Below are 13,821 nucleotides of genomic sequence, written 5' to 3' on the forward strand. Positions count from 1 at the left end.
ATCGATCCAGTCGGGTTTGCCGCGGTTGGCCACGCCTGTGCGGCTCGCGAGCCACGCGATTGGTCGAACCGCACGGTTCGGGGCGGAGCCTGTTGAAGGTGATCGCCACGACCCGCCGCACGCCTTCGTATGGTTCGAAGAGCGGGTGGCGCGGAGGAGGTGAACGACAGCGCAGTCGACAATCTGCTCCTGCACGGAGTCGCTCGCACACCTTTTCCTCCCGCTGCTCGTTCGTATCACCGCCGTTAACCCGGCGTCCCTTTGCGACGCGACGCGCGATCAGTCTCGACCGCTATTATTTTCATCTTCCCAACGAAGAGACTTGTCAATTTGAAGAGGAAAAGTTTCTCGATACAGCAAGGACGTTACAAATGGAAAAGGGACGGACCGCAAAGTGCGGTTAAAATCAGAGGAAAAAAAGGTGAAGGAGTTTCGGGGCAGAATGCGGTGATCTACAGTTGAAACCTCGAAGAAAGAAGCCTTCGAAGGCTTCAGATCGCCGCAACCATGTTGTTGCCGGCCGATATGCTGGCGGCCCAGTCCAAGATGGTATACCAGATCAACAAGTACTTTGGGGAGCGTGTAATGACCAGGAAGAGTCAAGTGATGAAGACGATCCAAGAAGTGTGCCGGGTGGTGCAGGACGTGCTGAAGGAAGTAGAGGTTCAAGAGCCTCGGTTCATCTCGTCGTTGACCGACTACAATGGTCGTTTCGACGGTCTCGACGTGATCTCCCCGACGGAATTCGAGATCGTGATCTATCTTAACCAAATGGGAGTTTTGAATTTCGTGGACGACGGCACGTTGCCAGGTTGCGCGGTGCTGAAGCTCAGCGACGGTCGAAAGAGGTCTATGTCCCTTTGGGTCGAATTCATCACCGCCTCCGGTTACCTGTCCGCCAGGAAGATCCGTTCGAGATTTCAGACCTTGGTGGCGCAAGCTTGCGACAAGTGCGCCTATAGGGATTCGGTGAAGATGATCGCGGACACGACCGAAGTGAAGCTTCGCATCAGGGAGAGATACGTGGTGCAGATCACACCGGCGTTCAAGTGTGCCGGACTTTGGCCAAGATCGGCCTCTCATTGGCCGATAGCGCACATATCTTGGCCGCATCCTAATATCGTAGCCGAAGTGAAAACAGAAGGATTCGACATGTTGTCGAAAGAATGCATAGGACTGCAAGGGAAGCAATCAGCGATGGAGGGCGACGCATGGGCGTTGTCTTTCATTGATGCCGAGAATCGTCTGCTCCAAGGTGGCAGTCGTAAACGTTGTCTGAGTATCCTGAAGACTCTTAGGGACAGACATCTCGATCTACCTGGCAATCCTGTCACCAGCTATCACATGAAAACCTTACTGCTGTACGAGTGCGAGAAACACCCTCACGAGGCTGAATGGGACGAGACGTGCATCGGGGACCGCATCAACGGAATATTATTGCAACTGATCTCTTGCCTGCAGTGCCGCAGGTGCCCTCATTATTTCTTGCCAAATCTCGATTTGTTCAAGGGAAAATCACCCAGTGGATTGGAGAACGCGGCCAAACAAGTGTGGAGACTCACCAGGGAACTTCTTACGAACAGTCGCGCCTTGGAGAAGCTGTAGTGAAAGAAATATTTCGATTCACCTGGGGATTCGAGAAGCCCTTTTTAGAAACTTCATCAAAAGGGGTCGTGTGTATCGATGCGACCACTTACGAATTGTAGAAAAATGATGTGACAATGAGATTCTGCTAGGGAGATTATGTTAATTATTATTCTCTGGACAAGCAGTCTGAATCTGTGGGAGAATTTTCGAGACGGCTTAAAGCAAACTGGAAGGTGTATTCATCGAATACTTTCGTTCAAAAGACGCTTGGTGTGTGTTTGCAATGCGAGGATGATCGCTCGGTGCGTGTGTGATTATTTTGTGGTCCACGGAGCCCGGGGACGATTTTGAACCAGTGCCATAAAATACGACGAGGTTGAATTTTCGAACACGACCGTTCTTTGTCGTAAGGGAGTCGCCGTCGGACAGCTACATCGAATCACGATACCCTGCGATCTAATTCTTAACCGGTGATATTCATGTTCACTTTCAAATTACACGTACGATGATCAAGGAAGAATCGTGATACGTTCGAACATAGTTCAATGGAATATATTCGCGAAATTGTTGAGATTGTGTTGAAAAAGGGAGCGCAAGAAGTCACTGGTTACGGGTTACTTTAGTCCCTCTGTTTTAATCGATCTATCCTGTCCCCCGACGCTATGTAAATACTACTCAAAAGATATTTATTGAAAGTGTACACGAGAATGTGAAATACAATGCTATTTATATGGAACCATAGTCACGGTGGCTGTCGTCATTTCTCGCCTCGAAAATAATACACCCACTCCTCACCTATGAATTTGCTGGAAAATCAAACTAAACGACACACGTTTATTCGAATGCCATTAACAAATTCAAAATATTTGCAAAGTGAAATGAATTGTGTAAAATATCCAAATGATTCGACATTCTACGAGTTGCTTAAAAATTTTCAGAAAAGAAAATTCCCATCAGTAGATTAGGCCTCGTAAATTTTGCAATCCATTTCGCGCTTTTTTGTTTCGAGCCACTGGGGATTGAAGGAAACATTCGAATTTCACTCGCGAATAACATTCCAACGACCGATTCAATTTTGTTGCGACCAGACGGAATATTTAACTGTTTGTCTGCTTTTTTCCCTTTGTTTTCGTTAAAACTCCGATAAGAAAATAGAAATTATTGTTGAAATGTCACACCCATGCATGTACAAAATTCTAATAAAAAGAAAATTATTATACTCATTCGGTTATAATTTTAGCTTCACTTAACAATACGATATTCGCAGTCAAACGTTTAAATCAATTTACATTTCGTCATAAATAGTCTGATATGTGTCGTTTCTGTTGTGTTTTGTCTAACAGAATTTTATCATTGCGAATTCTTTTCTATTCGTCCTTCGTACAGTTCGGTGGAAAGATAAAAATACACGGAAACGATGGCTTATTCAACAAATAAGTTTTTTACCTATTTCTAAAATTGTAAATATTTCTATTTAAAGGTTCATTAAAATCTATTTGATTAATTTACTCGGGCTACGTATTTCATACTTATTAGCCCATATTTATTCAAATTACTTGACGTATAACTTTTAAAACTGAGACTGATGAAGGAAAGCACCTAGTCACCTAGCTACTCGTTTTACAGGTCGATAAGAAAATTATATCTTATCGGGACAGGTTTGCGTTATTTATTTATCATTAGACAGCGTTTACATTCGCTCCAGTCATTTTCAAGCCAACTAACGTATCTATTGTATAGACTAAGAAACAGAGATAATTTTCAGAAAATAACCCTATGCCTGAAGTCTATGATTTTCGTGACAAGAAATAACCAACGACTAGGTGTCGTGCTACGAATGAAGATATTATACGGGGTGTCTTGTAACGAATGAAAGATACCAAGAAGGAGTTGCTTATTCCGTGCCAAAGCGAATTGAAAATACAGAATATATTTTTTTATATAAAAATTGATAAATGTCTGTGATTGTAAAAGTAACCCTTTTCTCATTATCAAATTCTTAATTTATAAACAGATAAAGAGTTGAAGTCAAAATATTTTAATGGAAGTTCGCTGTTTCGTTATAAACAATAGCTATCTTTCGAAATACGGAACAAAAATTTTTTTTAAAATAGTGATGGAAGCGTAACACTGTCGTTTTAATGACAAAAGTAAATATTCCCAAACGTGAAACGCGGTATTCGGTGCGTGTAATCGATTTTAAGCACAGTGTTGATGGTAACATCCGCGTAACTGACGGGAACGAGCGTAAAACTGGCAGCAACTTAAACAACAATCACTAATATCCATGTTTACCGTGCGTGTATCAAAGAAACTTCAAAATAGTCTGGAAAACTATGCGTGCGCGTAATGTATGCGAACAACTAGCAAAATCCGCTGCTACGTTTCAATAAATGTCCGTCCGAATGATGTTGATTATCGGTTAAGAAATATTGATAGGTTAATTAATATAGCTGTCTAATATGCGATCGAATCTAATATATCATTGCTTATGACTACTACACAATTTAGATGATTTCTAGTATGACACATGTTGGAAAACTTGTGGAAAACGTGTTGATTGATCTTGACGTATGTATATCATTCGATTGCTAATTTTGTATTTTGATAATTATTTCTTTATACAGTTTATTGAAGATTTTATCAAGATTTACTGTAGATTTTGAAAATTATTTATCATTTGTTAAAATCTTACCTTGGAATTATTGGTTTGACGTAAGTACTTTGTTTTGTTATTGGTAATTAAAATGTAAATAAAATGCTGATAAATATAAATACTTTATCACTGCAAGGTCAGTTAGAAAGGTTCAACAAAATGTTACAGGTTCAGTCAAAGCATCGTAAAATATATTTTAACGAGAAAAACACTGCAATTATCGCCAATTTATTCTAAATTATTGATTTATACGACGTTTGCGCGTTTTATTACAAGGAGTTACGTCAATGACCAATTTATTTAAAAAAATGTACGGTGAATTTAATCTCTAATAAACGTTGTAAAAATTGTATTACGTACAACTACATAAATTATAACAGTAAAAATCACTGTTTATTGAAATACTGCTACACAATTTTTTTAGAAGAATTTTGTTTATACCTCCTAATAATCAACATTATTATCATGATTTAAATTCCTGAATCTATTAATCAAGTTTATCCTTCAAATAAAACCTGAAGATGACAAATTGCAAATTTTCGTGAAAACCTTGCGTGTTTCTAGCTCTTTAATTGTAAGATCGACAAAAATGTCGCTGTGCTACCGAAACGCACGAAAAATGTTCAAAGAAACGAATAAACATGCAATTTCTGCAATTAACAAAAAAGATAAAAATAAAGACGAATAATACATATACGTGAAAGTTGATAAATTTTTTCCAAATTTATAATTTTTTAGCGTGAACACTATCACCGATCCCTCGTGGCGATTCATGGATTAAACACTGAGCAGTCATGCGTGCGACAAATTACTACGGTGAATAAATTTACATATTTATCTGGTTATTACTGCGACTTTCAGAATAAGGAAAACAAAAGTTGGTTCTTTCGAAAACCTTGACCAGCTACAGTACGCGTACGTGCTAACTACAACCACACATGTCACGATACATTACTCCAAGTCTATAAAATCTAGTGCAGTAAAACTGACTTGATAGGTTTCAATTTACTTGATCGTTAATAAAAAGTTGCACGAGTTTCAATCGATGCAAATATTAAAAATAATAAATTCATATTATGTACGTTGTAACTACTCGAGGTAGAAAAATTATTCAATTATTTGAGAAAAAATTTCAATTATATACACGTAGCATTAATTTTTAGTTGACTAATTGTAAGTTACATAGTACTTCATGTAACTCATAATCAGTTATTATTTCTAATTTGATACAACAGTTTATTAAAATTTTCAAATATTAAGTTTTTGCATCGATGTCCATCCCACTCCAGAGGGTGTCAAACGAGATAACGATCAACCCTCACCTCTATGGTACGGAATTTCACATGCACAACGAAATAAGCAAAATTTTCGATCCAGGATACGATCAATCGATCGAAGTCGATGAAGCCACGTAGAGAAGAGTTTAATGAGAGGCAGAGTCTCGGTCCGCGAGATAAGCGCAGCTCTCGGGTGTATCCTGCAACACGGTGCATTCATCCATGCATTCCTGTCCGGTTTCCTCCTTTTCTGCCTTCTGTTCTCTCCTGACCCCTCCCCGACCAATCTACCGTCTTTGATACCGCGCAACTCGCTCCTTCTGTTTCTCTCTGCCAACTTCCCTGTCTCCTCTTCCTGCTCGCGGCTTTCTCGCATCGTATTCCATGGATTTTCTCATCCTTGTCTCCTGCTGGATCGCACTCGCTCTACCGCGTCGTCCACCCCCGGCTTTTGTCTTATTATTTTGTCGGCGCGAGCGGCCAACAGGTATACCTCTCCTACACGCCACTCTCCTCTCCTCTCTCTCGTTGCGATCCCCGCATATAAACATCGCGGCTTTATCTGAGCGTTTTATAGCGAAGGTCCCAGCAACCGAGGGGACCGACTGCCCCGAAGAACGAGAAGGCTCTGCATCCTGCCCACTCTGCCTACGCTCTTCTCTTCTTTTCTTTGTCTCTCTCTTTGAACTCTCCTTTTTCTTTCTTTATTTGTTTCGGTGTATTTAATAGAAATGGGATCGGAGGACATTGCAAGTTCGGATCTGATGGATATTTCGAAGCGAGTCGACTATAATTTTATATCGAAGGTAAAGGACCGAAACAGCGACGGAACCAGCGATACGTTCACGAAATGGAGACGAGCATTTATCAGAGCCGCGGTATAATTATTTTAACGGACCCTGTCCATTCGTTTCATTGTCAGTGGTGTCGCGTCCACGATATCCTCGAGTTTTATTGGCGATCCTGCCGGCGGTCACCCTTCACCCCTTTCGGCCGTTCCAGTGAAACAGGAGAAAAAGGGCAGGCAGAGGGCCCTCACCTACCGATCGGTAACGCGATACCCCACCAACGATTCCTTTTTCTCCTGGTGCACGCGCGTCTTCGCAAGACCAAGCAGCGACACGCTGAGACCGCTCCGAGAGACTCGAAGCCGGCAAAACGAGATTATAAAAATAACGCGTGTATCCCCGCTAGCACCCTCGTCCGAGTCGCGACTCCAAATCATGTCGAAAACAGGGGGAGAATATAGACTTTGAAATTTGAAACTTTTTCAGAATCGCAGGGTGGCATGGCGGTGTGGATGAGATTGAACAGATACGCTTCAAAGATAAGCTCTGTTCGAGAATTTACGTCGATTGCGATTTTCACGTTAATTTAATTTTATGGATTACATTGTGCAAGGGTCTCGACACGATACTTGAATAATCTGCCTGGTAAGAGGAATTTACGCAACGATGGGATTCGCGATCATTTTTAACGCGTACTTTGCAGGTTTCGCTCCAACTGAGCGTAAAAACCGATCAAGAAACTCGATTAGGTGCTAATCAACAAACTACGATAGATTGTATGTACTATAATTAACAACATAGAATGTTGGTTGAAGTATCATGTAGTTTGTGTAAAATATGATAATTGCATAATTGAATTTTCAACGAGGAAACTGGCAAGATATGAATTTAGAAAGGAAGGATCTTATTATATGAACTGACACGATAGCTTGATTTTATAGTAGATAAGAATATTTCAAGGAATTAGATTTTTATTTATCGTTAAGTTTGCTACAATGTACGAAAACGTATCTCAAGTGTCTGTTCCTTCGTGGGGTCACATGTGCGCTCCCGCCACCGTGATACTCGCCCCGTGGTGCTCGAGGACCACTTACCGGCGACATTATCCTACGAACCGTCGCAGCTTTATGAGCAAAACCACTTAGCGTATCGCTGGTACACGGGGGGTTGCGGGTCATCGCATGCGTTTGAAACATTGACGAAGGGAAACAGGGTTGACACGCGGCATCTCGAACGTATGAAAATATCGTCACGCGAAATCCTGTGGAGCAACGCTCGCGAAACGACGAACAACGAGTTGCTTGATCGAACAAAAAGCCTCCCGAGGAGCATTAAGGTTTAGCGCATCAAAGAAGAATCATATTGTCACGCGAGCAACCTTCCACAGTTGGCGCCATGTAGCTCAACGTTTTTTCCCTGATTTTTCTACTAGTGAACAGACTACTCGGCAAAAAGTCCCGAGAAGCTGTCGAGAATCGCTGGAAAACGCGAGAAATCGAGAAACAGATACACAGGGTGTCTCGGACAAGATCTACACCGTGAAAAGTGAAGATCCTTCGTGGAATTAACGAAATATATCCCTTTAAGCCGTCACTAATCACTTGATTCGAAGTAATTCGCCTACACACGACGAAGGAATTTTTTATTCGACGCGTTTAAGTGCCCGGGGATAAACGAAACGAGCTTTCGGGACATCGAAACATAAGATAACCAAACTGGCTGGATAATCTCTCGTTTATGAAGTTCACCAAGGAGCAGTTATCGCCGTGGCGAACGAGTACCATCTAACATCATCCTCTCGATGTTGTTTCCACGATCGTCCACTGTGTTGCTCGAATACGATGAAACACACAGTGGAGGCAATTAACGATCTGCTTACGATTCTACCGCCCAGCGCAGCGGTTCAATGCTTTCAGTTATTCGAACGTCGGATTAAAAAGTAACTCCCGAGTGCTATTTTACGATCTCTCCGGTGATAACTGGTAAGAAAGACATCAAATTAACGAGAGATTCTGTAAAGTTCAAACACGTTTACGTTATTGTATATCAAGAATTAATGAGAAGAAATGTACAGCTGCTAATCGAGGTATTAAATTGATATCGAATCAGGATAGAAATCATTTTCCAGGGCGAAATAAGACAAGCAGTAATTGCAATTTGAAACCCAGTAATTGAACCATTAAACACTGTATTCATTTCATTATTTCATTTTACATAAAGGACATATCGAAAAGTTTATATTACAAGCTAGCAGACAGACCGGGTTGTTAAGCTGCCACGAGTGCGTTAAGCGTGAATAAAAAACGAATTCGAACGAAACTAGCCTCCGTTTCAGGATTGCCACACTCTCGTAGCCGAAGATAACGACTCTCGAGTGGGTGAGAAAAATGTCACAGGCATCCGGTGATCTGGCTAATGTTTCAAGGGTGCACGAAGCGGGTTCTGGCGTTGAACGAGCGGCGCCCTTTGTTCTCGCCGCGTCTAAACACCGCTCTTCGGGATCCATCGTGCCTCCTACGCGTCCACTGTCACACGTATTAGGGCGAATGCGTTGAAAACGCGTTTGAATAAATCACAGCGCCGATCTTCCGGACAGTTTGCTCTCTAGCAACCCTCGAATCGTAACTTTAACGCGACCGGTAGATTTTAAACGCGAAAGAAAGCCGGCCCTAAGTGCTACAAGCTTTTAAGGGCTCCTCGAACGATGATAACAAGCGCGAACGTGTTTCTAGGATCGTTATTAACGCGACACTGCTGGAACAGCGTGCTCAAGGTGAAAAATACCGTGGTTGATTGAATAATTCAGTGGTGGGAAGCAACGGGGCGCATGGGTGTTTTCTTTATGACGAGAAACACTCTTGGTTATTAAAATCGAGGACCCAGCCACGTGGCATCATCATTTTTCCAACGTAATCTTGCGAAAAAATTTACTCACGGGAACTATATTTTATTCACTGAGCTTGGGTAAATTAAAATAAACGATCGTGGTCTCCTGTGGATATCTGATCGATTTAAGTTTGTAAATTTTTACGCAACTGATAAAATTGATAGAATAATTTCTACGAAATTGTTACATTAATTACTTTCGTCGTAATAAATGTACCTTCCATTCGTTACGTTAAAAGGGGTAAATAAATTGAATCATCCTCCAAGCGACGACCTCTTTGGCATCGTTACCAGAGAAAGGGGTAAAGGAGGAGTTAAGCGTAGAGAAAATATAATCTATCATCCACGAATGAAACAAACAGAAGTGATTTTCATTATACAACACTTAACATATTAATTCTAATGAGTTCGATTAAGTGCACTTTTTGTTATAGCATCATGGAAATCTTTGAAATTTTTATATAGCTTTCCTTTTTTCCCCCCTCATTGCCATTTACCTCTAGTTGATCATTTTAAATATGCTTTAAAACAAAAAAAAAGGGGGAAGACTAAGTTTCTGTTATTCGATGCATGGGTGTTACTAACTATTATTATGACCACCACAGTATTTATTTGTTAACCCTTTCGATAAAAATTACAAGCCCTACCAAATTAACATCGATCCCTTTTACAAGTAACACCAGCGTACGACTGGAAATCGGTTGAACTCGAACGAAAATTTGATTAGTTCCGTGGGGTGGAGTTGGCTGCGACCGAAGCAGCGGAGATTTATGTCGCGAAAGTGCTAGGTCTGAGGGCGGGGGTGTCGCGTGGCAAGCAGCAATAAGGGAAAATCGGTAGTCATCCAGCTTTTCCCCAGAGAGAAAACGGACGAACCTGTGGGAACGATGGTGGAAGAAGGACGAGAAGAAAGAGCGTTACGAGCGACGCTCTATTTCTGGACGAATCGTTGGCAAGGAAGAAGAGAGGCAGAGGGTCATCAGGATTGATGCGTCCTTTTGCCTGAATTATTACCGAGTCCTACAATTCTCATCCTCCTTTTTTTTTTTCTTTGCTCCTGCTCGTTTTCTCTTTTCACTACATCGGTGTCGCGTCGTTCGTGAAACGTCGCCTCTAGCTCACTTTCGTCCCCCGACTCCCTTAATTCCCGAAAATCAAGTATACCGGCTGTTTATACTCGTAATTTTCATGCGAAGAGAGCCGAGCTGTTTTATCGGGGATATTTCCGCGAATATCGTCTCGCGAAAATCGTCTAATTCGGCACGAGTTCTTTGATAAACAAACTGATTTACTTACCGGCGTCGAATCAACTACCGACCTCGCTCGTTCGCCTGGCAAATTGACTTAGGAAACAGAAATTACTCGATTACTCACCTGAAAGCAAAATAAGAACAAAAGGGTTAGCCGAGTAGCGAGAATTACTCGTGAGTTTGCGTTTCACGAGGAAATGAATGGAGGCACGAGAGGGAAATGAAGATAGGAAAGTGGAGGAGAATGTAATCTACAACGGTGATAAACGGGGAGCGTTTTATTCTACTTCTATTTAATATTAATTCTATTCTACTCATAAAATTGATTTAATAAGAAAACAATTTTTCATTTTTCATTTCCTTTGCGAGACCATTAAAACAAAATTAACCAAACGTTTCACGATAATGGATTAAACTCGAAGCTTGTTATTTACAAGCACTCGATGCTCACATGTAATTAACTTGCGGCTAGGTAAATGCATTTCCGTGTCGCATTATCGAATTTGCAACTCGTATCAGAACGCATTAATAACTCTTCCTTTTTCCCCCCTGATTCGCGGATATTTCGAGGACTCGAGTCCTCGGGTTATCTCATCGATTCGAGCGGTAAACCGGTAAAAATAAACTTTACAAACGCGGGAGAGATAACTAAGGTATTCATTTACCGTCGTAGCACGACAGAACGACGTGAATGCTAAATAGATCGTGGTGCGGTCGCCGTACGTCTAAAGTGTCCGGTTTATGGACGTTCCCGAGGAAAAATAGCAGTCACGACGCGGCAGCGTGGTGACCGGTAGTCGCTCACGCGCGAAATGACGTTAACAAGTTGATTCCCCGGCGTAATAACTTAAAACGTTTAGGATTTCGATTTTTCAACCGTTCTCTGAACGTAGATTGTCTTGCTTTCGTGCAGCCTTTCACTTTGCCAGTTCAGCCGTGCTTTATAGCTCGCGTCTGTTTTCATTTGCTTCTCCTCCTTCTTCTCCTACACGTTTCGCAGCCCAACTCCGCGTGATTCGCGTTTTTCTTGCAATCCCAAGTTACCGCTTTGCACGAAACGTTTCGGCCTCGGTATCGGGTCAATTGCGAACGATCCAGACGATTTCGAGCAACAGCCGCCATTACAGATGGTGTTGAAACGGAAGGGTTACCTTCAGTTTTTGCAATTTTTCAAATCATCGTGCCCGAAGACGGTCGCTGTAATTCAACTTGTCAACGAAACGCGATTACCAAAGATGGAGCATCGCGCTGGTGGGATGGAAAAAGAATAGAAAAAAGAAGGAAAGATTTTTCGCTGGTATCTGAACGCGCATCGACGAGCTGCCAACAATTAATCCGGACGGACAACGGCGTGGAACGGGACCGTAACTCTATACCCATAGGACCCCCAAGTTCGAGCTTAAAGATGAAGCAAGGAAAGGGGTGGAGAGGAACTAGGTTCTGATCTCATATCATATTTCGTGTTATTCAAATGCCAACAATGCCATTAAAGGATTTCTCTGGTAATCCCTTGGCCGCAGTTGGCGAGAGAACCCGATGGTGCACGGCGAAAACACCAACAGGCACAAAGAGAGTCGGTTGTTCCTACGCAGGGACACGAAACGGCCGCAAACATCCACGGGACAATGCAACAACCGGCTCTATCTGCGCGTTTTGTTCTTCCCGATCTAGCTAACCCAACTCGTTCCCTTTCGTTCTTTCATATTGGACCAATTTCCTTCCGTCAAGGAAACGCGACGAAGAATGGTTATTCTTCCATTTTTGATAAAGATGGAAACTCCTGGATAAACTGTTTACTAAGTTTTTGCCTGGTATTCTGTTTACAAGCATCCTGAAAACGTTGTTCACGACGACCATCAGGAGTTCAATCGAAGTTTACACGATCGATCAAGGGACGACTATCCTTTGAGTAAAGAAAAGAGATTTTGGAGAGAAGAAAAACAGGGTGGTGCTTTGATTCGAAAACGAACCTGATGCTCTGTTGGAGTCTCTAAAACGAAGAGGAAATCGGGATCAGATGGGGGATGAAGTCATCACTGGTGGAGCGAAACAGCGACCCCTGCTAGGGCCATTCGCTTGGAAACAATCACATTACACTTTGTACGTACACCGTGAGCGGCGTGTCCCTTGCTCAGCAATGCCAAACATCCCTTCTAGTTGTCTGGTCCAAAGTAATCTAATGATTCTTTATTTCTTCAAGCCGGACCAACCAACGACCCCATCAGCCTTAATGCGTTAATCAAGTAATTTTCTAGAGAACAATACAGGGCTGATCTTTTATTCTCCAAAATGACGTTATTATTCCCAATTATGTGCAATTAAAAATTGATGAATTGGTAATCTAGTTTTGAAGAAAAGTATCTCGTGTTAAGGGGTTAATCGATGTTATTAAACGTATAAAATTTGAGGCTGCGGTTTCTTCTGTATCGGTGGATGTTCAATTTGTAATAAATTCCAGACGAGAGGAGACGGGCCAGGGGTCATTAAGTCCGGTATTATAAATGCATTAAATACTCCGAGACGATGGGATGAGTCAGAACGTGCAGCGTGCAGCAACAGGGAAGCCGGATTTCAGGAGGGTGGCAGGTGGCGCCAATTTTACGGACCGACGGCTGTGACGGATGTAACGAGACGCAGTTCTACGCGAAGCGCGTTCGTCACACGTGGTCGCTTCGATGGACACGATGCCATGGATGGTTTTATGGGAAACGCGAGGGATGCTCCGTCCAACCGATCAAAAATCATCCCCTTAATCTGACGACTCGACGGAGAAACCTTTACCAGTGACTTGCAATCATTCTGAACGAATAATCACTAAAATATACACCATTGACATTATTATTAATACGATAAAACCTAGAATTCACCATTAAAATCATATCCACAAGGATTTAAACCTTAGTATCAATAGCTCATCATCATGCATTAGCTAAATGGACGAAACTTTCTCTCAATACTATCAATGTGAGTCACTGAAAAGTCTCGTTCCATCGTCTAATCATAATACCAACAACTAACCGGTCCAACCAACTCATGGTCAAACGGAAGAATCACTACAGTGAAAATGTGGACTCATGGAATGTCCATAATAAACGCGAGCGGTTGGAGACGTTCTCCATTAAGTCGATCGTTAATCATCATCATCCGACCTCCCGTTAAACGGTTCCATTTCACGATATACTTTAGAGTAGTTTTATCGATCTGCTATCGTTGGATCGTGGCTACGTTGCCTGACTAGATTGCGTGCAGGATATCGCGACTGGCCACACAACTTTTCACTGTATACAGTATGTGGTACACGCAGGTGGGTGCCATTGTGGCCAGGTATTCAGTTAGTTTTCTAGGTGTTGTATCGTCTTAGGTAGGTATAGATGGCG

General features: G+C 42.2%; 2 protein-coding genes across 17 annotated transcripts in view; one reads left to right on the forward strand and one right to left on the reverse strand.

The window, feature by feature from the left end:
* The window catches only part of rg (A kinase anchor protein rugose), a 236,647-nt gene that overhangs the window by 26,667 nt on the left and 196,159 nt on the right, over positions 1 to 13,821 (reverse strand). The gene's annotated exons all lie outside the window — the stretch shown is intronic.
* LOC117611713 (protein mab-21) lies at positions 171 to 4,075 on the forward strand. The gene has a single exon (XM_034339861.2). It carries the CDS (start codon positions 508 to 510, stop codon positions 1,603 to 1,605), a length of 1,098 nt encoding a protein of 365 aa, XP_034195752.1. The 5' UTR covers positions 171 to 507; the 3' UTR covers positions 1,606 to 4,075.

This window comes from Osmia lignaria, chromosome 10, assembly GCF_051020975.1.
Source record: "Osmia lignaria lignaria isolate PbOS001 chromosome 10, iyOsmLign1, whole genome shotgun sequence".
NCBI classification, from domain to species: Eukaryota; Metazoa; Arthropoda; class Insecta; order Hymenoptera; family Megachilidae; genus Osmia; species Osmia lignaria.

Bases quoted from the DNA above. Each gene is read 5' to 3' on its own strand.
- LOC117611713 (XM_034339861.2), top strand. From the start codon at position 508: ATGTTGTTGCCGGCCGATATGCTGGCGGCCCAGTCCAAGATGGTATAC.